A 27,944-nucleotide genomic window follows, 5' to 3' on the forward strand; every position below is an offset into this window, starting at 1 on the left:
ACTGCGCACACTTTTGACAGCAGGAGGTGGCAGCGCCACTGTGAGCAGCAGGTGGCACTCTCATATACGTAGACTAGAAAGTGGCTTTCATTTTCCAAAAATCATCTTGTATTATTTCCTGATCTTAGGTAAGTGTTGAGTTCTAGTAAATAACTTTTTTTTCCCCCCACAAGACCATTGTAAGACATTGAAATAAGAATTTCAGATGTTTGTTTCTAAAATACAAATGGCACAGAACCAGGGCCAAACTTAGAATTACATTCTCCTGCTTGGCAATGCTGCTAGATAGAGCTAAAGGAAACTTTTGGGCAGTTTTTGTAATTCTGTCTTCTCATGTTTGTCATCCTCACGGTTGTACTTTTTATAATACTTTATCTACTTAGCCTGCCTCCACCCCACATATTAGCATATGGAAAATTCACAATCTGAATGAAATTGTGGCTGTTCTTGTTAACTTAGAACAACACTGAAATCTACAACCTGTTTGTGTGGGTAAGGTTTTTCCTTGCTGAAATAGTTTTCTGACATAGTTCCTTTAAGATGTGTAGTTACAAACCCTTTAACATATTTACCTTAAAGTTTAAATGTAAATTCCTGGAAAGGAGTAAGTTAAGTTGAACAAGTGACAATATTAACCCAACCGATTACAAAGAGTGACTGCCTCACTGAGAATGGTTATTCATCCAACAACAGTCACATCCTAAAGGCACACGGTGCCACAGCGTAGAGGTTGTTAATACAGCTTTTTCCCTGTCAGCATAGGCTGGTCTGCAACAACTCAGCAGTGCTGCTTCTCACACAACTACCATATATTTTTTTTTCACATCAAAACTGAGCTGTAGAAGTCTTATAAAAGGGAAGATGTTATAATGCAAAGAATAAATATATTCTCAAACTAAAACCTTCTGACTCATCTTCTTTTTCAGCGCTATCTTACACAAATTGCAAAGGGCAACAATGTAAGGGCATTGTTTTTCTAATCCAGGGAAGAGCCACACATGAACAACTTCGGTTCTAACCATTCTTCAAATAAGACTCATATGCCCAATCTGACCAAAACACACTCGGTGTTATTTCACATCACTTATTTCATATTCATCTTAAAATACTCATCCCACACTACCACCCTGCATTGGTGTAGCACCATTTATTATTAGACTTTCAAAGACACTATGCAGTATTTTATTACAAGTCCCACACCCTCCCTCCAGTACAGATAAACCTAGTAAGTCCCCTTACGCCTGGTGTAAGAGGTCTTCAAAGGACCCTGGAACAAGTATTACAGAATGAAATAGAGAAACTTATTAGATATTTCTACAAGTTGTAAAAATACACAGAATCATTCGTTCGGGATATGTCTGAGAAGCATTGGAGCAAACAGTGGTGAACTCGGAAAGAGCCCTGACACATCCATCCATGTAGGCTCCTGCAAGGCAGGCAAAGTCTTAGCAAGATCTATAGAGAAATGAAAGCACGAGAACGACCAGCAGGGCTGAACCAAGTGATGTGTTTTCAGTTGAAATAAGACCTTTTAGTTTGCCTCTGAAGAATTTTGTCCTTTTTCAGTAAATCCTTAAAGCGTTTCTCCTCCGACTGTTTACATCCTGCAGAGCTTCAGCGGAAAGTTCTCTGTGATGAGATGATCATCGTGCAGAAGAACAACAATGTTAACTTCAAACTCTGGAAGAAGAGGAAAAAAATTAAAATAAAATAGTCTGCTATGAATCTGAACTGTAGCAGTGGGATGAGAGGCAGACAGCTCCTGCTCTCAGACCAGCATTTCACAGGGCTCTTCCAAGTCATTTCATTGCCCTATCTTCCTGTGGGAGGGATGGACACGGTACTCCACGCAGAGCCCCACCGCAGGCATCCCAGACCTTGGACCCTTCCTAGAGCACCTTGGCTTGTTCTAGTCTTTGGGATTCCCTGGATTAACCTCTGTATCACTGAGAAACTATGACACTGTCCTCTGGACAACAGGCAGAGTTCAGACATCTAAGATTAAAATGTTTTGGGAAAGATGCCTCACGCCAATAGGCGTCGTTCAGAAGCACGTAAATGGAAGAGCTGGGGAAGAGACTCCTCCCCGGCTGTCAGCACAGAACGCTGCCGTGGAATCTTGCACTGTATATGGCCTTAAGAAATCAAACTCCAAAATACAATGTACCTTCAAACCATGAAAAATTCCAAAAGAAAATCTACTCTTTAAATCCTAAGTTGTGTTGTTCAAAACTAAAATCAGTATCACATCTATAACTGAACCTAAATGGAGACAGAATACAAAGTCAGATAGAGTTGATAAATGAAGGGAACGAGAGATCAAAATAAAATGGAAACAACTGTCTTTTTCTAGAATCTTCGTAACTTTATTAAGACTGTTCTTTTAAGTAGATACTACAGTAATAGTAGCAATTTGTCACTGTAAATTACTATTCAATAGCTAGAAATGGCAAAAACTAGAGAATATTGTTTTGGGGAAAATGATTGTACCCATCAGCTGCAAAAGTTTTCTTGGGGGGAACAGAAACAGGCAAAGCCGAAAAACTAGTTGTGCACGCTTGTCCAAGACGTACAGCAGAAAAGTAGGGCTTCAGCTGGAAAGGATCCTAAAGGCAGGGACTTGTAGTTTCAATCTGATACAATAAAAAAAAAGAACCACCAAATTCCAGCAGAACAAAGGGGAAAGAAAACAGGATAGCACAGAGAATTTCTACAGTAATTATTTGAACAATTGAAACCCCTGTTTCAGGTGTGTGTTAAGAAACGGTTGGATTTTGGCAACAATAAGTAGGAAGAAGCAGCTGGTGTAGATCAAGAAAAGCAAAGTCACGTACAGCCTAACCTTATTTTTTCGAGTCTGTGCAGCAGAAGGGGAAACAAAAAGGAGAGGAAATAGAGGGGTTCTTGCTGGTGATAAAAAGGAGGAAGGGATCACCTTGCCATTTCATTCTTGAACTTGTATTCAAGTGTTTAATCACATGTAACTTTTTGGCAGCAGCAATTACCTGCCATTACACTGCTTTTCTCCCTTTACTATATAATTCTATCAGAAGTAGCTTAATAGTTGCACAACTGTTTTCAGTTAGAGGTATGTGGGCTGTATTTTCTTGATTTATATGAAATACAGCAGACTACAACCCTGTTCAGGAAACCTCTACAGGGAAACAGATGGATGTCCTTGGTTCTTGCAGTGCTGTCAGCAATTTATTCCGTTACCAGCCAGAAGTTAAAGTAAAACTCGAAACTTGTCTCAGATGAAAGACGCCAACACAGCATCAAGTCCTCCACACTTACCAACTTTGAAGTTTGTTGTTTCCAGGGTAGGGCAGGTGAACAACCTGGGAAACACCATGTATATAGGAATTGGTAGGCCCCTGCAGATGTCCCCATCAGCGATCTGAATATTCTGTATTTCTGTGGCATCTCTGGCGTAACCTTCCGCACACCCTGGTGAAAGCGGGAAATTCAGAGGGAGAGGAGGGGATGGGAAAGACAGAAGAGAAAGCAGTGGCCAAAATTTAAAACAAAGATAGGCTGGCGCTGAAGGGAAGGTACGTGTGGGCAAAACATTTTGCCCTCTGACCTGCAAGTTTTCATGTTAGCACTTAATCTCTACGATCCTTAATTCCTTATTTAAATTAATGTTCGGACCATTCCCCCTAAAGTGCCAAACAATTTTTTGCAAGTCTTTTTAATTAGACTGCTTTTGACAATCTTTCCTATTTAAGCTGGAAGAGTGCAAGCGGTAATTACTGCAGTCTATTTTACACAAAGTCCACTTGAGAGAAACTTACCACAGGTTTCCACACGTACTAACTGCAGCTCAATACTTTTGACTGCAGCCTCTGCACTCTCCACCACCAGCTCCCCTGTCAGTGGCTGGGTGATGATACAGTTCGTAGAACTGAGATGACCTCTGATGACGAATTTTGGAAGTGAAGCTCTCTAAAAAGATTGGGGGTGGGGGGGGAGAAAAAAGACAGACACAACTGTGAGAGCAGACTAAGAAAAAAAAATACCTTACAGAAAGTTACCAAAATCTGTAGGAAACCCCAAAAAGTTGCAAAGTTAAGAACTCAAAAGTTCAGAAATGCTTCAAGTAACTTAAATAACATAAAAATACATGTCCTTATGTGGATGGGTTAAGATACCTCTTACTACTCGCTCTTTTGACATGCACCCCCCTACTCATTCCATCCACAGGACCATTCTTCCTGGAATGAACGACAGAACTTGGCTGTTAGAGTTAATCCAGAAGTCAGGAACTGCATGCTGAAGGAGGTAGGCTGGCAGCAGCTCAGAGGACAGTTAAGCCGCGTCAGCTCCAGAGAACTGCATTCTGGTCCCACTTTGTACGGACTGCCGTACAGTCCACCATTCAGCACTTTTCCCAGCTTTTAAATTTTCTCTCTAACAGCCACTACTACTGAGAGGGAAGACAGGCATTTAAAAATCTCTGTTTAATGCAAGATGTGGCACTCTGCTTACATACCAAGACACCAATTAAGTACAATTAATGAAGAGCTTAGTTTGAATACAGGATCACACTTTTAAAATTTTCTTTACAGCAAGCACGTTTCCTACTTGTTAAGGAAGGAGCAGTAAGAATAGCTTATTGAGGATGACAGTCTATAAATCAGTTTTCATAAAAGACCAAAGCAGGGGCTTTGCTCCCCCTGCCCTCCCCTTCATGAAGCCAGCAGGCATCACAGATACTCTCTGCCAGCAGAGAAACTCGCGTGCCAGAAGCTCCAGTTACATTTCAAGTCCTGGCGGGAGGCACACTGAAAGAGTCAAGTTTTCTACCCACATCTTCTCAGCTCCCATCTTCTCCATCCAGCCTCCTTCAAACACTTTGAGCACCATGCTCTAACTTTCCCCTTCTTTTCCAAGCCTTATTCTTCTCTCCCTTTTTTTGTTATTGACATCTTTGATGTTAGGCCCTACCTTCCAACCAGCTGCTCACGCTTGCTTGTGGCCTCAGATTTCCTTGCCCATGTAACTGATTTTTCCCTTCTTCCAAACCAACTTTCTTGTCGCAAGCTTTTTTTCTCCCAGTCTGTCTGTTTCACTTCTTAATCCTGGCTGCCAGTAGCAATGGCAGAAAAGTTCTCAGCTATTGTTTAGACTGTTTCACCCAGATACCCAAGGCCTCTGCAGAATTTAGCTGTTCCACTCAAAACAAATCTTTGGGGGAAATAAAAAGAGAGGAATTTTCATGTGTTTAGTAAACGTGACCTCACTTGGGTATTTTCTCCTAACTTGAATAACAGAAGTTACATCCCTGACAAAACCACCCTGTGAAATATTGAGTCCTAATAATGTAGTAGTAAAATGTAAAGTAATTAGTAAAATTATTTCATGATCCCTTGCAGGTTCTTCCCATTACCACAACTGGTGTAAACAGAGTTGCATCCCTGCTTCACAGGGACATCGTACAGCTATTCCCCGAAGTACAGTGGTCAGGACAGAGATAAAAGGAAATTGCAGAAGGAGAACTCAAGGCCATTTTCCTCCATCCTAGTCTACGAGACTTGCCTTTTTAAGGGCGTATTTCCCCTAGAGCCTTACTACTCTTGGCAGTATTCCTCATATTTTAATCCTAGCTAGGTCTTATTTCATAGCACCTATCATTTACACTTTTATTCATAATCCCCCACAAATGAGAATCAAGAACGTACAAGCAAATCTGTTCTGGTTTTTCATCCAACCTCTCTGTGCTTTGCTTGGCTACTGCAAATCTTCTAATCCGTGTTCTATTGGTCTACTAGAAGTAACAGTTCAGCCACAACCTCCAGACAAACCAAGAATTTAATTTTTTGTACTTTATATATAGCAAACCAGTGACTTTTGCAACCCGTCCACCAGGTAGTTATTTTAGACCCATATATTTTTCAGAGACAGGTAGAAGAATTAAAAAAAAAAAAAAGAGGCCACACATTCAATACCATTCTTTAGACTGGACTGGAGCTCTGGATCCAAGATGTCAGAAGTTTTAGAACCAACTTTTGTGGTTACGTACTTGAAATAGGGAAAGGCATAGGGTCTGCTATTAAACATAAGAAAACTTTTAATAGACAGGACTTTTTCATGATGTTCACCAGTGAGTCTTTGCTAAGCCAAGGAGTGAAGTATCAAGATACAGAAGAGAAAGAAAAATACCTCAGAAAATAATTTATATGGAAACATGGTTCATAGGAAGAACAGACAGCTGAGAGCTTTAGTATTTAGCAGTAGTCTCAAAAATAATTTTCCCACCAAGAATAGTTGTATCCTTGTATTTGGAAAAACATGTGCTTTCAGTGTGCAGCAGACTCCAGAGACACGAGAGGCTGCCGGACACAACCTGCTCACTCCCTCACTCAGCTAGACTTAGAAGAGTTTCAGCCGTGACAGCTGCCTGGTTTCCTAGAGTCACCTCCTCCACGCTCAAGCACAGTCTGTTCCCACACGCAGAAAGCCCAGCAAAGGTAGGATAGAGACCTGTGTGGATAAACGAGATGCTACTGATAAGATCGTAACAAAGAAGTATACAAAAGATGGAAACGGACAGGTGACCCAGGAGGAATACAAAAACACTATCCGATTGTGCAGGGATGGTTTTAGGAAAGCCGAAGCCCACCTGGAATGAAATCAAAAGGCACGAAGGGTAACAAAAAGGGGCATTAAAAATCTACGAGCTGCAAAAGGAAGAGGAGGGTAAATGTCAGCCTGCTACTGAATATGGTAGGGGACCCAGTGACAGAAGACATGAAAAAGACAGAGGTACTTAATGTCTTCTCTGCCTCGGACTTTACTGATAAGATTTGCCTCCAGGAAGCCCAGGCCCCTGCAACCACAGGGAAAGTGTGGACCAAGGAGGTTATCATTGGTAGAGGAGGAGCAGGTTAGAGAACATTTAAACCGACTGGATGTACACAAGTCCATGGGACCTGATGGGACACACCCACAAGTGCTGGGGAAGCTGACCCATGTCGCCGTGAGGCCAATTTGGATTATCTCTGAAAGGCTGTCATGAAAAAAGAAGGTTCCTGAGGAATGGAAGATAGTAAACGTCACTCTTATCTTCAGTTAGGAAGATCCAAGGAACTATAGACTCGTCAGCCTTGCTTCAGTCCCTGGGAAAGCGATGGAGCAAATAACACCAGAAGCCAATCCCAAACACACCAAGAACAAGAAAGCGGCTGGAAGCAGTCAGCATGGATTTATGAAAACAAAATCATGTTTAACCAACCTGACAGCCTTCCATGCTGAAACAACTAGCTTGGTGAGCAAGCGAAGAGCAGTGGATACTGTTTATGTTGGCTTCAGCGCTGTTTTGGATAGTGTTTCTCCTGGCAACCTCACTGACAAACTGATGGAGTACAGACTAGGTGTACAGGTTAGACACTGACATGGACTGAGACCGACCTGAACTGCTGGACTCCAAGGTTTGTGATCAGTAGCACGGAGTCCAGGGGAAGGCTAGTACCAGTGGTGTACACCGCTGGCTGGGGCCAATACGGGAGCCAGTATTAGTTGACATCTTCAGTGATGGCTTGGATGATGGACAAAGTGCATCCTCAGCAAGTCTGCAGGTAACACAAAATTGGAAAGAGCCGTCGATTAACCAGATAGCTGTGTTGCCCTTCACAGGGTCCTCAACAGGCTGGACAAACGGGCCTACAGCATCCTGAGCTGCATTAGAAGGTGTTGCCAGCCGGCTGAGGGAGGTGATCCTCCCCAGCTTTTCAGCACTGGTGAGAAAAAACTGGGGATAGCGCGTCCAGCTCGGGACTTCTGGTACAAGAAACAGACTTACTGGAGCAAGTCAAGCCATTGCTGGATTTGGCCATGAAGATGGTTAAAAGCACATGACACACAAGAAAGGCTGAGAGCTCGGATTGTTCATCCCTGCAGAACAGAAGGCTCAGGGGGATCTTATCAGGATGTATAAATATCTGATGAAAAGGAGTAAAGACGACAGACTCCTCTTGGAGGTATCTAGTAAAAGGACAAGAGGCTATGGCAACAAATCGAAATAAAGGAGATTACTTTTAATTTTTTTGTTTATTTTTTAATCCTGTGAGGGTGGTCAAACACCGTAACACTGCCAAATGGCTGCAAGTCTCCATCCTTTGAGATACTGAAAACTTTACTACATGTGGCCCTGAGCAGCCTGCTCTAGATGACTCTGCTCCAAGCACAGGGGCCAGACTAACCAGTCTCCAGAGGTCCCTTCCAACCACAGTAACTCTGTGAATATGTAGAATAAGGTCAACACCAGCATGAAACAACCAAACAGCTCATTAGGAGGTCTGTTCTGAGAAACAAGTGGAAGAGTTGGTCTAAATTCAGAACTCTGGAACTAAGAGCACTGGAAGGCAAACTGGGGATGCAGAAGGGAGACCTAAAGCAGGAAAATAGTCGTATTAACAAAAAGAACGCAACAGGAACATCTGGAAAAAGAGCACACAGGTTTCAGTGGAAAAAACAGAAATTCACAGAGGTAAATGACCAAGACAGCTATACTGTTCATACGAGTTTCCCAAAGCCACATGGGGCTGTAGAAAAATGCACGATCAAGGTTCAAAATACATATTTTTAAAGGATCTTGGCTATGTATGGTATAGCATGTTTTCCCTTGCTTCACTATCATGTTTCATTCAGAAAAATTATAAAAATGTTTAACCACTACTGAACAAAGTCCCATGTTACATTAGTCACCATTACCACAAGAGATCGGGCAGAATCACTTTATTGCTTACAAAAGTAAAAAAGGAGAATGACGGTGGGGAATGAGGGGGGGGAAAAAAAAAAAAAAAAAAAAAAAAAGGAGTTGATTATCTGCAGGGCAGCATTTAATCATCCCTCTCTTTCTCACTCAGAATCACATAAGCATTGCATTTAAAGTAAAATAAGAAAACCCTTACCTTACCTCTTTAACATTTTGCAGAGTTTCAGGAGTAATTGTGAAGTCTACTGGGCTTGGTGTCAGTTTCCCTTTCTGTGACTGCAAGTAATGAAAGAGTTTCACTGTAAGCCATGATTTACAAAACACAGAGAGAGAATATTAAAAAACACAACAAAGGCAGGCAGCTGTTGGGTATGTTAAGTCTTCAGGATTGCCTTCATACTGAAGTATGCTTCTAGGTAATAAAACCCCTGACATTTCCTGCCTTTGTTATTAAATAACGTTATGATATTGTCTAAACACAAGTCACAATGCACCACAAATCTAAACCGTAGAAGCAGAACTGTATTAATTTTTGGTTACTTCCTGTTTGCTGATGCAATAAACTACAACAAGATCTTCATGTGATAGTTTCTGGCATAAGCTGTAACTACACTGAAAAAAGAGAAAAAAAAAAAGGGGGGTGTATGTGGAGCAAACCCCAAACATGTGGTTGACTACTCTAAACCACCTGGAAAAGAAGAAATAAAGAAATATGCTACCTACCTGAAGCATATGGTATGCTATCGGAAAAAAAGTGAATTTTCACATTTCTGTATTTACAAATAATTACATTTTTATGTCACTTGCAGTGTTTCCTTTCGTTATTAATACTTAGTAAATTTGGGCAGGGGAGAGTGGGGGAGATTATAAATGAACTTGCTCCATTGCTTCAAACACGTTTTAGGAAGTCTGCCTCCTTCGTGTTACCCCTGGGCACTTAGAACACGTCCTGCTGCCCTTTCAGTAACAGCTCAGGTCTCCTAAGCCATCCTGATATTACCAGGATATCCTCAGCTGGTGGAATTACTGTATTGTTGATTTAATGGGCTTCGCATTCCAGCTCCTTTAATAGTAAAATAAGCAAAACTTGGTCCAGGTTAGCTTTCCACACCGGAGAAGCAGTTTTGGAGGCACATTATTACAGTTCTCCAGTGTCTAGTTACACCATTTCTCACAAAACCAAGTTAAATCTTTCCATAGTGGCTGAACAGGTCCTGAGCTCTGCTAAGGTGGCAGCACCAGGAAGGTAAGCTTTGCTTACCATTCACCGATCTCTCCTCCTCTCCGCCCTCATCAGGGAGTTGCACTGTCTTTTCCCTACATATTTAAAACAGGCGGCCAGCGCAGCGTCACTTACAAGAGACTCAACTGCACCTAAGTGGGGGCTGGCAGAGCACACCACCACCACCGGGCTAAACTTGAACTCTTAGTTAGGATCTACCCTCACTACTTAGGAATTCAAAATAACTTCTGCTGCCCAGCTGCAAGATGGAAGATGTTAGCAAAAGATTGACTGTATTTTCCCTGCAAATGACAAATTCTGGCAAAGAGTAAGGTTAAGGGAAACGGTACATTGAGCACTGACAGTGAGAATTGTATGTTCAGTAAAACCTCATTAATTTGCCCTGAGAGATTCATGATTTACTGACTTGTGATCTAAGAAGTGCTGTAGTGGGAACAAGAAATAAAACCAGGAAACTGCATACTATGTAATTTGTTCAGTATTTTGACAAGTGTGGCTTACTTATAACAGACCAATAAAATGTAGTGTAATATGTTTTAGAAAATAATGAAATCTTACCAACATGAAACTTCTTTATAGCACCTAGCTAAATCTTAAAAAAAGGCACGACATCTTTAAAATAGGTACTATAGAACTAAAATAACATTTCTACCATTATTGACAAATAAGACAGAATAGTCTCATACTTTACTGTCCTATTAAAAGAGTTCAAAGGAATGATAGAAACAGTATGTTCCTGCAAGTTGTGGGATGAGAAAAGAGACTTAATTAGGCCTGCACACTCTGTACTGACATTAGATGCTCTGGACATGTGTACAAGTCAGCATAAAACAAAACTCCAATCTGATATAGAAACTTCAAATAACAAGCAGCAAAGCATTTCTTGTGAGACAGTCGCATCTTATCCCACAGCGGTACCTCCACAGGAGGAAGGCTGTCTCCATGCTGCTGACTGCAGGATGTGGTTATTTGTTAATCTAGTTACCTTAGCACACTGCAACCAGGGGTCTACTTAAAACCAAAGGTGATTAAGTTGACAAGCTTCTTATTTCCAGCTTGATGCAGTCCCAGCTTTGATACTTTGAGTCAGGGCTCTAAATCATAATTAGTCATCTGAAGTACAGAAATCAGGTATTTTCTCTTCACCAACAAACTCCCATTTCTACGACAGGCGTTGTGGGTGCCCAGAACGTCTGGCTAAGAAATGCTCAGATAATCTGAAACAGGGTTTAAAAGAATGCCGTAATATTTATCTAACCTCATCATTGTTTCAGAACTGAAAGGATGAATAAAAGAATAAACTCAGTGCGGTACGACAACATCTTATAATCCAAATCCTCTTTGTACTATTTTCTTCAAATGAAAAGAGAAATGTGTTGTTCTAATCAGAAGCGATTGACACCCTAGCTCTTCTGGATGTTTTTGTTTTGAGGCTGTCTTCCTTTACTCATACGTATCCTGTACGTTGCCATTACAAATGACATGGTTTTACTTGGTTTTCTAACGCTACTGCCAACCTTCTCTTAAAGGGGGGTGGGTGGGAATCTCACTTTTGTATAGTTAATACAAGCCACACTTACCAGTGAGTGGACAATGAATTCACAAGTCTTAGTTAGGTCTTTTGCTAGCAGAGAACGTCGCATATCACACCGAAGAGTATACTGACAAGAACAGGGCAGCAGAGAAAGAGAGCCTTTGTTAAGATTTCCTCTATTTCTCTCTAACTTTTCATCTTTTTAATGCATATGTGCAGAACGTTACTATTATTAATAATTTAAAGCATCATTTAAAACAGATTAGCAGGCAACATACATACCAGTGACGGGGAGAGGGGAATAAGGTAAAGAGTTATACAATGATTTTAGGTGCTCCCAAATGAAAGCTGATTTTTCTTTGTGTTTACAGTCCCATAGTCACTTGCAAATGCTTTCCCGATCTTCTGTGTTATGTAACAACCTACCAGACTGATGGACCAACTCACTGACAGAGTCTTGGATTGCTTCAGCACCCAAACTGCATTCAGTTGAGAGTGATTATGGTATTGCTTTTCACCGTACTTTGGTTAAGTGATTATCAATAAGATATATTCACAGCCCCTCTAATTTTAAATGTACTGTAAGATCGGATTTAAGAGCAGTAACGTTACATGCATATTTAACGGGGAACTGTCTTTAACCATACAGCTGAACTTACAAGCAGCAGTGTGCTGTACAGTCAGGCAACAAGGTTAATTTTGCTGTTCACTGTTCAAAACATTTGCTGATGATTTCATCCCCTTTCTCCCCTAAAAAGGGAGCCACAAAACAGCGACTGAAAAATAGCATGACCCTGGTTATCACAGTAACTGTATACTGCAGCATCTGTAATATAGCCTTTCAACATGCTTACAAGGTAAGGAATTTCTTGGGGCGGGGGTTTCTTTGCTTTGGTTTTAATTCCTTCTTTACTCAGACTAGCGACTCAGCTTCATAATTTCTAGCTCATGGGTGTCTCTCCACACACAACCTGAATACGCATGCAAGAACGAGACCTGGCGAGCATCTCTCCTTCCCCGTTACAGATCATGGCTTCCACTGAAGTCGGTCACTATTTGAGCGAGTCTTCTATTACTGCACTACACCTCATTCTGACCGGGGAGCACAGTGCAATGGGGCAGCAGGAACGCAATTCGGCCTCCCCATCAGTGTCTGATCAGAAGGTCTCTGCATGAGAACAGACTTGAATCTCAACACTGAACCCCCAGCTAACATACTAATACCTAGATCAAGAAATAGAGGCATGCTTTTAAATTATACAGGAATTGGAGAGAGGTTTTAGAAGTTTTTCTTAAACAGCACCTCAGCACTACATTTTCCTCTTCAGAATGAAATTTAGCCCCAGCTTGTAAAGAGAAGCTACATAGATGAGAGAGGGAATGACAAAACAAAACAAATATTCACCATTAAAGTATACCTTGAAACAACTGATATTGATCACAGGGAAGTTATCTAGACTATGGAAAGCAACTCAACCAGTTTTGCACCATTTTTGACATACCTACCACAAACAACAGATGCTGCATTAGGAAGAAAGCCAAGACTGAAAAAAAGATATGGCAAGTACTCAAAAAAAAATCTGAATGTAGACAAAAAACAAGGGCATTTTCCTTTTAGTTAGTTCTGATAGGCTTGTAAATGGGGGTGGGGTTTGGTTTGTTTGTTAAGGGTTTTTCAAAATCGCAGATTGTAATGTAAGACTTCCAGTTCAGCTAAACAGCTAACAGTTTTACACTTTGTCATCAAATCCAATACTATCATCAGTGAACTACAAGTGTGTATGTGTGCGCAAAATTTTTTGCATTTAGTGAGTTCTTAATCTTTTTCCCCGAAGAAAACAAAACAAAAAGCACTCCTCGGTAAGAAAAAGTATTGTCTAAATACATTATTTACATTCAAGACATGGCTTTCCCTCAAAAAATAAACCACCCCAAAACCCCAAATGAACCTACCTATGGTAAGACAATTTTTAACCAAAAAAGGTCAAATCTAAAAACGGTGTTTCCACAAATTCATACAGACTTGGGCAGGAAATGTTACTACTCATCTCTACCAGAAAGCAAACAGCTCTTGGTTTTGAAGATACTACAAGCTCCCAACGTTTTGCTTTGAATATTCGTTATGAGATTACACATTTGTTTTGAACAAAAGGACACTGTGGTATAGTCTTTTTCATGAAGGGAATGGTTGTACTTGTCTACAACATAAGGAGGGATCAGGTATATGTTACGGTAGTTCTGACAAGGTATTTCAGGCAAGACATCTTGTTACTGTTTATGCCATCATTCTTTAAAGATTTACTCCATATGGGAGGTCTGAAAAAATAAACAATGGGAAGATTTCCTCCAGCTAGAGGACACTTCTCACAAATGAGCGCAGGAAAAGACTCTGAACACTAGCCATCTTCGGTCCTGTAGGATTTATCTCTGTGTCTTAAAACAGATCTGGTAAGACAGTACACTTAATTTTTGAGTATTATTAGCAGCGATTCATTGTCTACTATGCTAACAAAGTGTCACTGGTACTAGGCTAACAGTACATACACTTGTATCTGGGTATGTATTACTATATAGATTATTGACAAAATGGTAAATGCAAACTCCTTTCACACAAAAATAATCAGAACTAGATGAAAACAGCACCCTGCAAGAGAACTGTAAAAGATTTAACAAGCGTGGCAAATATATTTTATCCTTTCTCAACCTAAAGTCCCTCTTTCCAGTATGCTTTTAATTTTCCCTTGTACATCCCATCTTACATCTGATCAGTTTCATCACTGTCAACTTTTCCCAATGAAAAGCTTAAATTTGCTGAAAAGAAAAGGGAGGAGACATCACAACAGTTTTTTAAAAGCAATGTTATATTGATGGGATACTGAGATCTCAGGATGATTCCTCTGCCACATTTAAGAAGCGCTACCACCTGTGGGAAGTGTTGACTCGTAGAAATTGGAACTGAAAAAGGCAACTAGAAACTACCTACAAACTAGAACTGAAAAAGGTTAACACATATCATGACTTTTAATCTCAAGTTATATCTAGAAAATACAGTATACACCAGAAGAATGATATATTAATAAAGGAAAGCTTAAAAGATATTTACTTCAAAGGATCTCTTTCTGCTTATTCTTCAATTCGATAAGAGAGAACTTATTGCACTCTGAAAAGAAAACTTTACCACAAAACTTTATCCTCTGCTTCCATGGAATAAGACATGCTTTAGAATACATTCTGCGAGTAACAAAACTTCAGATTTTCTCCACAGATACGACTACCTTACCTGAATATTAACAAAGACACCATGATATGTCTCATACAGAACTTTGTTCCCCTTCATATGCAATGGAAATTCAAATGGAATTTCTGTCTTGCCACTGGGAAGTTTCCCTGGTTTTACCATTTCAATAGTGCTGTTAATAATCTGAATAGGCTGTAAAGACAGATATTAAGAGGTTTAGGTTAAAGCAGAGCGTCAGCCCCATCATTTCAAGAACAAGCAAAATCCACTACACTATAACCGACTTCCCGAATTTCCAGAAACTCAGGTCTTTCTTCACAATACACAGCTCTCCAGTCTTACAATGAAAAGAAATATTAAGAATGCTTTCCTCAAGAAAACAATTTGTGATCTATTTTATGGTTGTCTCATGGTAATGACCGAATGCGTCTAGAGAGCTAACTGGGAAGCGTAGTTCCATTTTAAGAGCCATAATCTAGAACAGTAGCAGCAGGAATCAACAAGTATGTGTGCTAGTTGAGCAGTTAGCCGTTCCCTCCTATCTTCTCCCCAGTCCTTTCCCACCCTAAAAGATCTGTATTTATGGCTAGTCTTTCACTGGAGCAATGGTTAACTGTGATGCAACTGGGGAAGCCCGCTTGAAGATCACAATTCCTTTCTCTCCGGGGTTTTACTATTATTCTCCGTCTACCAGACAGGAATAAGAAAATCTATTGCTTCTACTGTTTTGTCTGTTTTTCAGTCATTCATGGGCAGATTATTCATACTGTACACAAATTAACTATGATACAAATAAAGACCTTCACAGGCCCTGCACCGAGGCTATCCTAACTTAAGCAAGCTGGTTGGCAAACGTAGCTATACTGCCTCTAGACAGAGCCAGCCCTGCTTCAATCAGTACAGCCATGTTCGTGGGGAGCCCGGAGGTAACTTGCCCTGCTAGATCCCAAACCCCACACTTCCAAACTGGAAGTACTGGAGAGCAGTACAGAGGCCTTCCAGGAGCTCTGCAGTCAGTTTGTGCACAGCCTCATACTCCACAAGATCATCTGTGCAGGTCCTGTATTGCGCCTAGTAACACACAACTTCAGTGGCCTCCACAGAAACTATTATGATAGTGACTATTAAACCCAGTGACTTAAACAAATAAATAAATCACACAATTAATTATTTTTCTTTAAATCATGGCCCATCAATGCAATGTCCAATAACCATAGTATTTGTGTTGCTGTATTTCATCCCTAAAGAAAACTTGCCAAACAGTGAAAGTTCTTCCCCCAAAATGTCATCATAATCACTAGATAATGCTGAGCATTTCTCTGCTTTCTATCATTTACATACCACAAAGTGCTATAACTACCTGAGAGCCATTAAGGAAAGATCTAATTTGAGAAGAGAGTCAAAGGTCTGTTCTAAAATTATTAACCTGCACAGGTCTTACCTTGACAGAGTTATAGAAAGCTTCAAACACACCCACACTTTTGGCACTAAGCTGCAGGTTTACCGATCCTTCCATTGTTAATGAGATGCCTTGGTGCTGGACTGTGTCCTTACTTGTTATGACCACGACTCCAGAAAGAACTTCCTAATAGAAGAAAAGACAGCATGAAAACATTTAAGTAAATTTGTTCTATAGCTCTTACTCAGACAGCATGCTACCTGATTTTCAATCTCAAGAACAGTGTTCCTACAGAACAGCCTCACCTTGTCAGAAAGGACAAATACTGATCATGAAAGCAACGTCAGAAAGAGACCTCTGTACTTCCAGTTTGATTTCTTTAAAAATATTCTACTCCTCCTTGTAGAAGTACTAATCTGAGTTTCAATTTCTTTCCAAAGTATCAAAATCTTCCCCCCCAGGAAGATGAAAAATATCCTCACAACCAACTATCAGGTTAGATGGTAATAGAACAAGGTCCATCTCACATGTTAGAATGAAATACCAAGAGGGAATTTTATACAGAGTGGGACAGACAGCCGTGGGAGATGGAAGAGAAGGCATAACTGTAAAAGTGACAGCCAAGCTGAGGATAAATCTTGCCTCAAAAGCAAAGCAGAACAGATTTAAAACAAATAAATAAGTAGTTGTTCTGCTACACAAGCAAATTCCATGCTACATGGGAAACAGTTGGAAAGTGTATCTGAATTGGAGGCACAAGTTTTGTGACTCAAGAGATGCGTCACCCAATTAAGAATGCTTTGTCTACAAAACTGTATTTGCACAGGAAAACTGCATCTTAGAAGTTCTAGCACTGAAAAAAAGATTAACTGCAGGAGAGCAACACACAGTTCATTTTACATACCCCATAGTTTATCCTTCCCCTCTCCCACAACAGAGAATCCACTCCAATCCAAAGTTCCACGTCAAACATTCACACGCATCTGGAAATAGCAAGGGATTTGAGAACCTGAAGAAAGTTTCTTGGGGCTAACCTTCTCTTCTGCTCGACGGCAATGCTCTCTGTACCTTCAGCAGACTTGCAAACCAGACACCAAACTACAGATCGTTCCAACCAAAGGATAATTCAGACTGCCCACTCTACACTCGACCAGTTAAAACCAGTCTAGTTCTGTAAATCTCTGACAGATGCTACTTGAATTTTGCCAGCCTTTTGTCTTTACCAGTGGTACAGGGCGACAATATAGAAAATGGGTCAGGCGGTTTAAAGCAGAACTGGACAGCAGAACATCAAGCATCACATTGAAGGCTGACATGCTGCAAGTCTGAAAAGAGGACCTGCAGCAACTGGGAAATGCCAGAACAGGAGGCACAGGCACAAAAGGACGGTGAAGAAAAGCTGACCTAAATACTGTGCTGCTTTGCTAACGGGCTTTAATTAGTACAAGCAATTAGGTTATTGCTTTGAAAAATGAGTACAGCTGAACTATAAGAAGCAAGGACAATCCTGAACATATGAACTGCTTTAATAAATGAGAACAGTCTCCCACCACACAGCAACAACCTATTCCAGAGCTATCGCCTACATACTTTCACACGAGAAGGGTGTATGTATTTGGGGCAGAAAGGAGAAGAATGACTTGAAGTTAAGTATGAATTGTTCTTCTAACATTCGGTGTCTCTTAAGAAATGAAAACACACCTCAGAACCACCTTCTAACAAAAACTTTTAAAGGTCACTAGTGTGGGAGAGGAAAGGATCAAGAAAAAGATGCTGTAGTATTTACTTTTAACTGTTTATACACAATCAGATTATATTTCTGTTTGATGTGGGGGGAGGAAATCAGCTATGTCTTTTCCCAAGAACAGCTACTCCGTCATTTTTGTGTGAAAACAGGGTCCCTTCTAAATAAAGCTCTCAGTTACTTGTCCTTCAAAAAAGGGCAAAACGAAGAGCATAAGCTCACCATGGCGTTCAAATAGTTTGCACACAATTTATGAGAAAACTTCACTTTTTCAAAACACTTGCAAACGTGCATTTCTAAAAGCTACATGGCAACACTTAATACTAAACTAGTACTGTTTTCCGTCCATGTCAAAAAGGGGTTAAATCTACCTTTAACACCACAAAACTATTAAGGCATAGAAAGTCACCACTGGAATGGAACCCATGTACTACAATGTAGTAACCTAGAATCAGTTGCTTTTACTCAGCTTTTCACTTTCTCCCTTACTAGCAGCTCCTCATGGCTTCACCATGTGACGACAAAACTTTGCAAGATGGAACTAAGCTAATATGGTTCTACACACTTACTCATCTGAACAGAGTATCCATCCACAGGAGGGCCGGTGTATTATGCAAAGCAGACAAAGCTGCAAGGTAAGTATGCTAAACTGCAAACAAAACATTCTTGTGAGAAGACTGCCACCGATTAACGATCCCAAACAAGCTTTTTAGCCTTCTTGTCAGTTCCTTACCATTCAAATATGCACATGAAACTGCCAGGAAGACTGACACTTTCAAATGTCAGTCACTTTCAGGGTCACAACAAAGATGAACACCTGCTTCATGTGATCCAGCAGCACAATCCCTTGTTCCTCTAGTCATGGAGCAGACTCACCCAAGTCCGGCTGGGCATGATTTGAAACAATCCTCAATCAGTAACACAAAATGGTACATAACATGCATACAGAGTTTTATCTTGGGACTCCTAAGTGACATCTCGACTTCTGACTGAACTGGACAGCTATTCAGTATCTATGAACTATGTAAAGACTATGCTGTCCCGTGAATTGTTGGGAAAATTACTTCTAGTGTTAAAATATATACTAACTCCAATCTGTTTACACTGTCATGTCTGTTTGCTGCATTAAGGAGACAGAAAAATAATTTTAGCTAGATATTATGTATTTTCAGATTGTATCTGATCACTTGACAGCATCACAGATAAGAAAAAGATCATCCTAATTTTTTAGGGTTTTTTTTTTCAAATGCAAGGTAGCTTTGAAAAATAACAAACTAACCACAAGACAGGTTTTCAAGACCACTTGAAACCTGCCATTACAGTTTCTGAGGTGTTGACAACAGCAGAGGATATCATACCTCACGCCATACAGAAATGCCTAACATTTTTCTAGTTCCATTTGATATCCGCTATACATCTATGGATTAAGGTCTTCGTTATTTCAGTAGAACTCCACGGTCAGTTGGTTAGCAAGACGATGTCTCAGGTTCCTTTTAGATTCCACTTTCCATACCACAGACATTCACTTTTGGGACAAAGGGCAAACATCTGGCAATTTACAAATTCACATTAAGTTCACATAAGTCACATTTACTAAGCAGTCCTGATCATTTTATTCCACATTCCACATATTCCTCTAAGCAAGCCACCTGCAAATTGTAACAACACAATCTTCTGGTTCTTTAGAAAGAAGCTGGCCACATTCAACAGAAAAAGTCTGCTAGACTCAACTAACTAGTCATAGATGCTTTAAAACCTCAATGCTCTGATTTACTAATGTTTGCTTTTTTTAGAAAAAGTAAGAGGCTTCCTCCTTATGGGCAAATTCTGACTTAAATATATTTGGGACTCATTTGTCATTAAAAGTCTTGGCTGATGTTAACCATGGCACCTTCCTTTGAACGACACATTTTTCAGGCCTTTCAGCCTAGAATTCTTTTAATTATCAATCTCAGACTAACTGCCACAGTTACTCCAGTCATCCTGTTTAGGTTTTCTAAACAAAATGCATCGTTAGTTGTGCCTGGCCCCTCATTCTTCCAGCATTCCAGGGTTTATTAAATAAGCCTCAATGGCTCAAGAATTCTCCATCCAATTAAAAAAAAACACCCAACATCAAAACAAACCCCTCCTGAACACAGACCTTCCGTTCCTAGGAACTTAAACACAGTTTTGCTGCAGTAAGACTTATTTTGCTATTATAGGATGTGCTATTAGGATCAATTTTATTGTCTTTTTGTTCTTAAATCCCCTGTCACTCTTTTTTTAAAAAAAAAACCAACAAAACAATGCTATTATGCTTTTGGTCCAAGAAGTGGCAAACTTGGTTTTCTACTCATGATTTGAAGTATTCCGTTTAAGTCAGCTTTTCTCAAATCGAAGTCACGACAAAAGAAAGGTTTGCTTAGTTCCTCCTGTTTCTGATGATTATAACTATCTATTTTTGGGGTTTTTTATGTACTAAAATAATTGAATAAAATAATTGAAATTGCTTACTGTTTACCACAGCACGTTATTTTAACCAACTTCCTTTTTAAAAGCAGGAACACAATCACATGCTTGCATGATGCGTGAACATTTCACAAATTTAGTGTCTAATTTCTCCTAGTTAATAAAGGACAGTCAACACTGAAACAATAAACAACAATTAAAAAGAAGAAAACAGTTGCCTACTCAACTACCTAGAACTACGGAAAGTTTTAGGATGTGAAGCAACTTCCACTTGGTGTGGGAGATTGCTTTGCAGCAATCAAAAATGCTTGAATTCAGCTGGATTTAGCTCTGCACCAGGATGACAAGTAGTCTGACCCAACCCAAGACAACAGGGAACAGTATTTGAAGGTTCTGTTACATGGTATTTCAGCCCCAAAGAGAAATTTTAAAAATCTTGGCCTGATGGGGAAAGCCTGTAATGAAACATCACTGATTCATTACTCTGACCTTACAAAAAACTACCAAAAAAAAGAAGTTATTCAGCCTTATTTCTCCTGGTCAGATATTTGCTTTAGACATACCCTTATCTTCTCCCCTCACCAGCTTTGTCACATGTACTTTCAACAGTATTTTCCCCTAACAAGACTCAAATTCAGTTCTGCAATAAAATTAAAGCTATGGTTTTTAACTTCTAGAGTTCTCCCGTAGAAGTTTGTATTAACAACTCCTGCACCTTCAGGGCCTAATTCAGTATGGAGTTTACCATTGAAAGAGTCTCAGAACAGCTACTTGTTAAACATGGGTCTCCCCTCTGTTTGTTTCCCCTCACCTCTTCCCTCCCAGAGCGAATAAAGATGTATAGCAAATATACCTAACAGTTGTAAAGATGATGGCTGATGTACATGCAACAGATTGAGAGATGCTGATTGCTAAAAAATCCCTGAATATTTCACCCAGACCATGCACTCTCAAGAGATACAGACCTTGAATGGAAGAATCTGCAGCCATTGCCATTACCAGTTCTTTGGTTTAGTATCATCTAAAATCACAAGCTGAGATCCTTCAGACTGTCCTTTATCCACCCTACTTTATTTTGTCAAATTTTCAACTCTGTTGGAGCTGCTCCACCACGTCTAACCTCTCTTCTGCAGAGCACCCAGCACAAGACCATTCTGATACTGACTGACAAATATTCATGATTCAAAAGATCAATTTTTGAATTATTATTATTTACTACCTTTTTTTTTTTTTGAGTGTTGTGCCAACCAAGCACTATCCATCTCTCTGACCTGGCTTACTGCATAGCCAGTACTGTCAGCACAAGAAAGGTGGCAGAAATTAAGTGGCTAGGAAAGCGAACAGCATTGTGGAGTTACGCTGGATTAACCATGGTCTCAGGCAAATAATGACTTAGAAAGCTCAGTAATGTTTTAGCAAATTTTTGATATTATAATGTAATAGGCACAACAAAAAAACTATACCAGTGCATAATTTAGACATCGCCTTCTCCCACATCTAAATGCAGCTTTAAGTAAGTTCAGAAAACCGAAGATCAAGCCTAGCCACAGTATCCCTATTGCCTTGAAATTAATAGCTAGGCATACACATTGGGATGAACTGTTGTCCTTACTAAAGGAATCCCTTCATTTTCAAGTATCATTGATGCAAGCATACTTTGGGATGAAAGTTGCCATAGACCAAAGGTATTATTAGCACAGCTATTATCGCTAAAATATACAACAATCTGTAAACTTCTAAAAATAAAAATCACCAACTCACAACCCAAACCCGTATACATTCCATGCCTGATTAAAGAGATTTGCAATTCCTTTCTGTCCCTACAAAATTTCTATTAAAAATTAATGTTGTAATTCTACTGTACAGCTGGTGTACATCACTGTGTTTTCACATCACTCAGAATTCCCGATTTCAGGCCTAGTTAATGAACTAAACAAAAATGACAAGCTTTTTCCCGTGGAGTTAAAAAGGATGCGAATAAACAATACTGGCAGATTTACTAACCGCAAATATCTTAATTTCAGCTTAAAGACAGAAGAAATATCCCTTTCCTATATGTAAAAAAACCCAAACCAACCCACAACAAAAACCCCAAACCAATTTAAAAGTGATATAAAGCAAGCCAAATGAAAAAACTGAAAATGGGCACGGTACCACGGTAACAAAATAAGTAAGATACTTCTAGTAAGATGCAAAGGCAAAACAATATGAAAGTGAGATACAGAAAGTAGTTTTTCTCACTATGACACCATAACTAAAGGGGTGTGTTGTTTGCAAACTGATAATTTAGCTTTATGAAAGTCACTCTCTAGATGATTTGACAGTTGTAGAACAGACGGCACATACCCTCCCATTTCAATCTGTTTAAATCAGTTTTCCAGCATTAAAAAATTAAATAAATTGAAACATGCGTTATACACTGTAAGAGCCAAATTACTAACATATGGGAAAGCTGTGTGTGAAAAGGTTTTTTTTATAATACAAGTACGTGGCTGAGTAGCCAGGAAGAAAAAAAAAAAAAAAAAAGACTTGAAAACTTTTGGTTAAACGATAGAATATTGCCTAGAACAAGTGATGAGAGTCTCGAAAACGTGAGCAAGGTGTTTTTTATTTATTTTTTCCTAACAGCACTTGGAGTCTTCGACAATGAAAAAAGGCACAGCGTTTGATCAGGCAGCCGCAAAAGGTGAAGCAAGCACAGCCCATTCATCGCTATCAAGCACATCGGGGAAAAAAGTTAAGAAACCAGACTCCTGCCCAGTGGGAAAAAAAATCATTAGTTCCGCTCTTGTCCCAGTGCGTTATCTAAAGAGGAGATGTCCCGACAGGGCCAAACAACGCCTTAAGGTGCTTTCGGGCTTCTCGCCGAGCACAGAAGCGGAACCGGAGGCTGGAACGCCGGGGCACCGGCCCTGCGGCGACACGGGCACAAGCGGCTGCAGCCCCACCGCCCCACGGGTGAGCCCCGCACCGCCCCGTCTCGGGGGGCCTCGCCCCCCTCCGTCCCCCGGCGGGACCCCGCGGCACCACCCCCCAGCTAGGGCCGGGGGGACCAACAGCGGGCCGAGCGCCCCAAGGCCGACGGGGACCCGCGGCTGCCTCGGCGGGGACCGAAGCGGGAGACACGGGGAGGGCGGCGAGGGGAAGCGCTGGGCGGGGCAGGGAAGGGCGCGAAGCGGAGCCGCCGCGAGCGGGTCGTTCCTCCGCCCGAGGGCGCGCCCCGGTGCCTCAGGGCGGCCGGCTCGGTGCGGGGCGGCCGGCAGGGCCCGGCGCCGGGCGGGCAGAGCGGCCCCGCGGGGCCCGCACTCACCCCGCAGCGGTAGACCTTGTTGGCCCGCTTGATCTTGATGTCTAGCGCGGTGCCCATCGCGGCTGCCGGCCGCGCGCTGCCACGTGACCGCGCGCTGTCACGTGGCCCGGCCCGCCGGGAGGCAGCTCTGCCCCGGCCACGCGCTTCCGCCGGCGGGCGTGGCGGTGCGCGTGCCCGGCCCCACCGACATCCGGGGCCCCGCTGGCGTCACTTCTCGGCAGGTGACGCCGCTTCCCGCTCGGCTCCGCCCGCTTCCCGGTGGTCATAGCAACGAGGGGAGTGGGCTTCCTGCCGGGCGGAGGCCCCGCGGCCCGGACGCGTGTGACGCGGCGCGCCCCGGGGACTACAGCTCCCGGCGTGCCCGGAGGCCCGGCAGGGCCCGCCGCGGGCGGGGGGCGCCGCCTGGCCCCGTGGGACGTGGAGGCGGCACCCGCGGGGAGGCGGCGCATGCGCAGGGCTGCTCGGCCGTAACGGCCGGGCTCGAGGACAGGCCCTCGCGCGTGCGCAGGCGCGCGCCGTGCGCCAGTGGGCGGGGCGGGGCGGCGAGGGGGACCGGCCGCGCCTGGGGGCGCCGCGGGCGGGGGTTGGCGCCTCTCGCCGCGAGCGGGCGGGCGCCGGGGGCCGGTCAGGCGCTTCGTTGCGGGCCGCGGCGCTGGCTTCGGGCCGCGCGACGGGGCGGGGCGGGACGGGACGGGACGGGGCCCCGCAAGCGGCGGCCGCGGCCCCTCTGGCCGGGGGCCCTGTTCTGGCCGGTGCAGTAGCGTTGGGCGATAAGGAGAGGCCTAGCGGTCTTTAAATTTATACTTCTGTCCGCGCTGAAGGGGATTAGCCTTACGCGTGCCCTACGGTCGTAAGAGCCTCTGTATGTATGAGGGCGAAACTTGTCCCTGTTATAATTACCCGTATGATTCAGCATACTGAATTTCAGTATACATGCCAGCCTCTTCTCAAAGTTGTCTGCCACTGCTTTGATAAGCTTAAGAAGGCACTGTCTTGTAAAACGCACAGTGAGAAAATCTGTCTTAAAAACCTGAAGCAAAGAAATAAATACCCGATGTGGAAAAAGCTGTAGGTGAACTGGTGATAACATGCGTGGTCATGTTCTAGTACCAAGAGAAATGCTTCCATTTCTTAGAGATGTGGACTACACATCCATAATTCTTGTGATTTCAGTGGGACCAGATACTGCCCATCAGCAGTATCTCAAGTTCCAAAGGAAAGCTATAAACCGTGAATCTAGTTAATTGTTAATGATTTTCTAAAATCATTATTCTTAGCGTGTTAAAAAGTGAGGGCAGCCATTTCATGGAGATGTTAGAAACACAAGCCAGCTTCAGAATCTAGCAACACCATTCTTGCCTCGTTTTAAAAGGTGGGAGTTCTTTAACTCGCTCTTAAACTATAGCTTGGTGGGGGAACAGAATTTGGATAGATCATTGGTTTTTGAGTATAAGCAATCAAAATAACCACTGAAAGCCTGAACAAAAAAATTTGGAAGTGGACTGTGCAGCTACTGTAAGCTGGCTCTGCTGTAACAGATGTGCATAAAGTGCACAGCTGAAGGATCAAGACAGATTTGTCTGTGGAATGCTGTCTTCCAAGAAATCTTTAGATGGTCCAAGACGGACACTCAGGGAAGTGTTCATTTGTGGCATTATGGATCTTTGGAGCCTGATTGCTAGAGCTGGTTCTCTTTACCAGAGCTTGAAGACTAGTTCCTGAGCATTTTTATTACTGTCCTCCATGAAAACAGCTAATGCAAATGTGTCTAGAAGAAATTAGAGAATGAATAAGCCTTTCAAGGACTCTAAAGTTCTCTGTATTTTAATTTTATTGCCTAGTATAAATAACTGCGGTTTTTTAAGATCAGTATTGAGAGGTAGCAATCTAAAGATACATTTTCTTAAGTTTCACGTAGTTAAAATAAATACAGCCCCTGTCAATGGTGGGAGTACCATGTCCTAGCAACAGCATGCAGAGAGACTGTTCCTGAGCATAAAGGGACTCTGGAAGTGACAGGAGGGAAGCACTCACAGCTTACACACATGGTTGACAGCACTCCAAGTCTGCATCCAGTCCTCTCAGCTACTTGAAGCCGAGAAGATTGTTCTGTCCTATTCCTCCTCTCCCCTACACATGCTTCAGTACTAAAGACCACCTCATCACTGCGTCCTCTTCCTGCTTGAGTGCTTACAGAAAGCTTGGCAAACACGCTTTTGTAATGAGGAACATCTTTTGTTTTGGGAAAAGAAGTGAGATATCTAAGTTATTCCACATTCTGCAGAGTGTTGTTTCAGAGAAGTGAGAATAAAAGTGGTCAGTGTAAAGAGAAAGGAGCATCTAATTTTGATTACTGAATATTAGTACCATGCCTCATATAGCTAGTTACTGTTGCTAGTTACTGTGAGGGAGGTAAAGAGGGATTTTTTTTCATTTTTATTTTTTATCCCAACGATGGAGCACTTGAAAGACAAAACTTATTGCCTAGACAGTGTAGTTGCCTTCTGAGTATGTAGATTTTTCTGCCATTACTTTCACAATCAAGTGTTTATCATTCTTAGGAAACTTTTTTAAAGGTACTTCAGTTACTCATTTCTAGGAACTGAAGTCTTGCGTCCAGAAAAAGCTCCTGTTGGTACAAGCTGTAGCTGCCCATCTGCCTAGCAACACAGATCATCACAAACAAACTGCTCAGGAGCACCCTGGCTCCCAATGAGCCTGGTGTCCAAATACAGTCTCTGTATTGACAGTTCAACACTTAGTGCAGTTCTTTTTGCCAGCATTGGATACCTCTTTCATGACCATGACCTCTGATGCAAGGTATGTTCTGGTGGACTAGGGAGGCTATTGGCTAAAATAAAAGAGATTTGCAGATGTGGCCATAAGTGTTTCTAAATGTCTGTACTGAGCTGATACTAGTTACAATGATTAGAGATGCCCAAGTCAAATACCAACCTCATCTCTTCAATTCAAGCTTGCCAAAATCTGACACTGATATTTACTGTTACTTTCCTGTGATCATCCCTTCCCCTTTTAACCACTTTTATCACAAGATAATATATATATGTAAAAGGTTTATCAGAGTCAAATCCAACTTTCTGAGGGGAAAATCATGAGTCACCAAGTGACCATCTCTTGTATTATTTGTTTCTGTCATGGTACTAGCTACAGACCTAACTAGAACCATTCATAGGAACTGATTTATTTTGATTGATTCAAGTTACAAATTTTCTTTACTGAGTATCCACCTCATACAGAATTATTTTGGAAGATTTCAGCAAAACCAGTTAAACAGTTCAAGCTTCAGAGCAAAGGATTGAATCTTGGCACTGAGTCCTGTCATTGTCAGGAGCGTGCTGCTTCTGTCCACTTGAAAAATCCACTCCACATTTGGACAAATGGTGAGACTGAAAATTTTAGGCTTCATTTGGCCAACGGGAGGTCCTTCACAAAATTGCAACTGTGTTTCGTGTGCCCCAGCCAGACTCTGGGATGGAAGCGCAGAAGCAATGAAAAGGGAAAAGTGGGTAGCAAAGGGGCTTCTTAGGGAAGGACTGGTGCCCACAGACTGGGCAGCTCACTCGTCACACCTCAGCTGACAGCCACTACCTGCAGCACTTGTGACAAAACGTGGGGCTTACTTCCTCTGGGGGCAGGCCCAGGCACGTACAACAGCCTGTATCCCTCTGAGGCAATTTAAGCAGCAGTCTGTGATGGGGGTTAAAATACTCCAAACAGATTGTGTGTATGTGTGATACACGCAGTAGTGTGTATCACTACTATGGCATGTAGCAGGATTTGGGAGGCATTTTCATTGCTTTCTTCAGCTTTTAGGAATTTGGAGGTGCTAGTTAAGATCACAGAGTTGGAAGATCACAGGTTAGGTAATTACAACATTAAAGTTACTCTGCAGTCCTCAGATGCTCTCTCTGTATATGTATTTTAATGACAAAACCATAGTGAACATCTCTCTCCCTTAAAGCAGTTCTTTTATTCCTCCTTTTTTTCCTGTTTGTTTGGGGTTTTTTTTAGTTAGTTTGGTTTTTTTAAACACAGTTTTATTTAGAAGATCTGAATTAATTTAGAAACATAGTAGCTACTTTGATATGACAGCTCTTTATTACTTAATTTATGTTACTGTTGTTGGTTCATGCAATGCTGCATTCAGCTGTAAGAATAACATTAAATAAATACATTCTTTTTATTCCAGAGTTTATGACAAAGACCTAAACTAAAAGGGTACATATTTTGCTTGAATTCACTTTGCATGCAGTTCTAACTTTGGAGTTAACCAAACCCAAACTTGACT

General features: G+C 41.7%; 1 protein-coding gene across 3 annotated transcripts; it reads right to left on the reverse strand.

Annotated features, from left to right (window-relative positions):
* Window positions 1-1,127: 1,127 nt before the first annotated feature.
* On the reverse strand, window positions 1,128-24,085 carry VPS26C (VPS26 endosomal protein sorting factor C). Of its 3 annotated transcripts, none has more exons than XM_080376679.1 (8): window positions 23,636-24,085; window positions 16,173-16,316; window positions 14,774-14,923; window positions 11,540-11,620; window positions 8,918-8,992; window positions 3,795-3,945; window positions 3,295-3,447; window positions 1,128-1,680 (listed from the first exon to the last, which is right to left on the reverse strand). In XM_080376679.1, exons 1-8 carry the CDS (start codon window positions 23,690-23,692, stop codon window positions 1,598-1,600), a joined length of 894 nt encoding a protein of 297 aa, XP_080232805.1. In that variant the 5' UTR covers window positions 23,693-24,085; the 3' UTR covers window positions 1,128-1,597. The 3 variants fall into 3 exon arrangements, with proteins under 3 accessions (XP_080232805.1, XP_080232804.1, XP_080232806.1); XM_080376678.1 differs by lacking the exon at window positions 23,636-24,085 and adding an exon at window positions 17,035-17,118; XM_080376680.1 differs by lacking the exons at window positions 1,128-1,680; window positions 23,636-24,085 and adding exons at window positions 1,687-2,633; window positions 17,035-17,113.
* Between the last annotated feature and the right edge of the window lie 3,859 nt (window positions 24,086-27,944).

The sequence above is a fragment of the Falco punctatus genome (genome assembly GCF_963210335.1).
Source record: "Falco punctatus genome assembly, chromosome: 2".
Lineage (NCBI taxonomy): Eukaryota > Metazoa > Chordata > Aves > Falconiformes > Falconidae > Falco > Falco punctatus.

What these genes read in the sequence shown, in the direction of transcription:
- VPS26C (XM_080376678.1), bottom strand. Translation starts at nt 17,103, where the DNA reads ATGTTTGACGTGGAACTTTGGATTGGAGTGGATTCTCTGTTGTGGGAG. An exon ending in AATTCATTGTCCACTCACTG is followed by an intron (nt 8,993 to 11,539) that starts GTAAGTGTGGCT and finishes CATTACTTGCAG; the next exon opens with TCACAGAAAGGGAAACTGAC. An exon ending in AACAACAAACTTCAAAGTTG is followed by an intron (nt 1,681 to 3,294) that starts GTAAGTGTGGAG and finishes CTCTTCTTCCAG; the next exon opens with AGTTTGAAGTTAACATTGTT.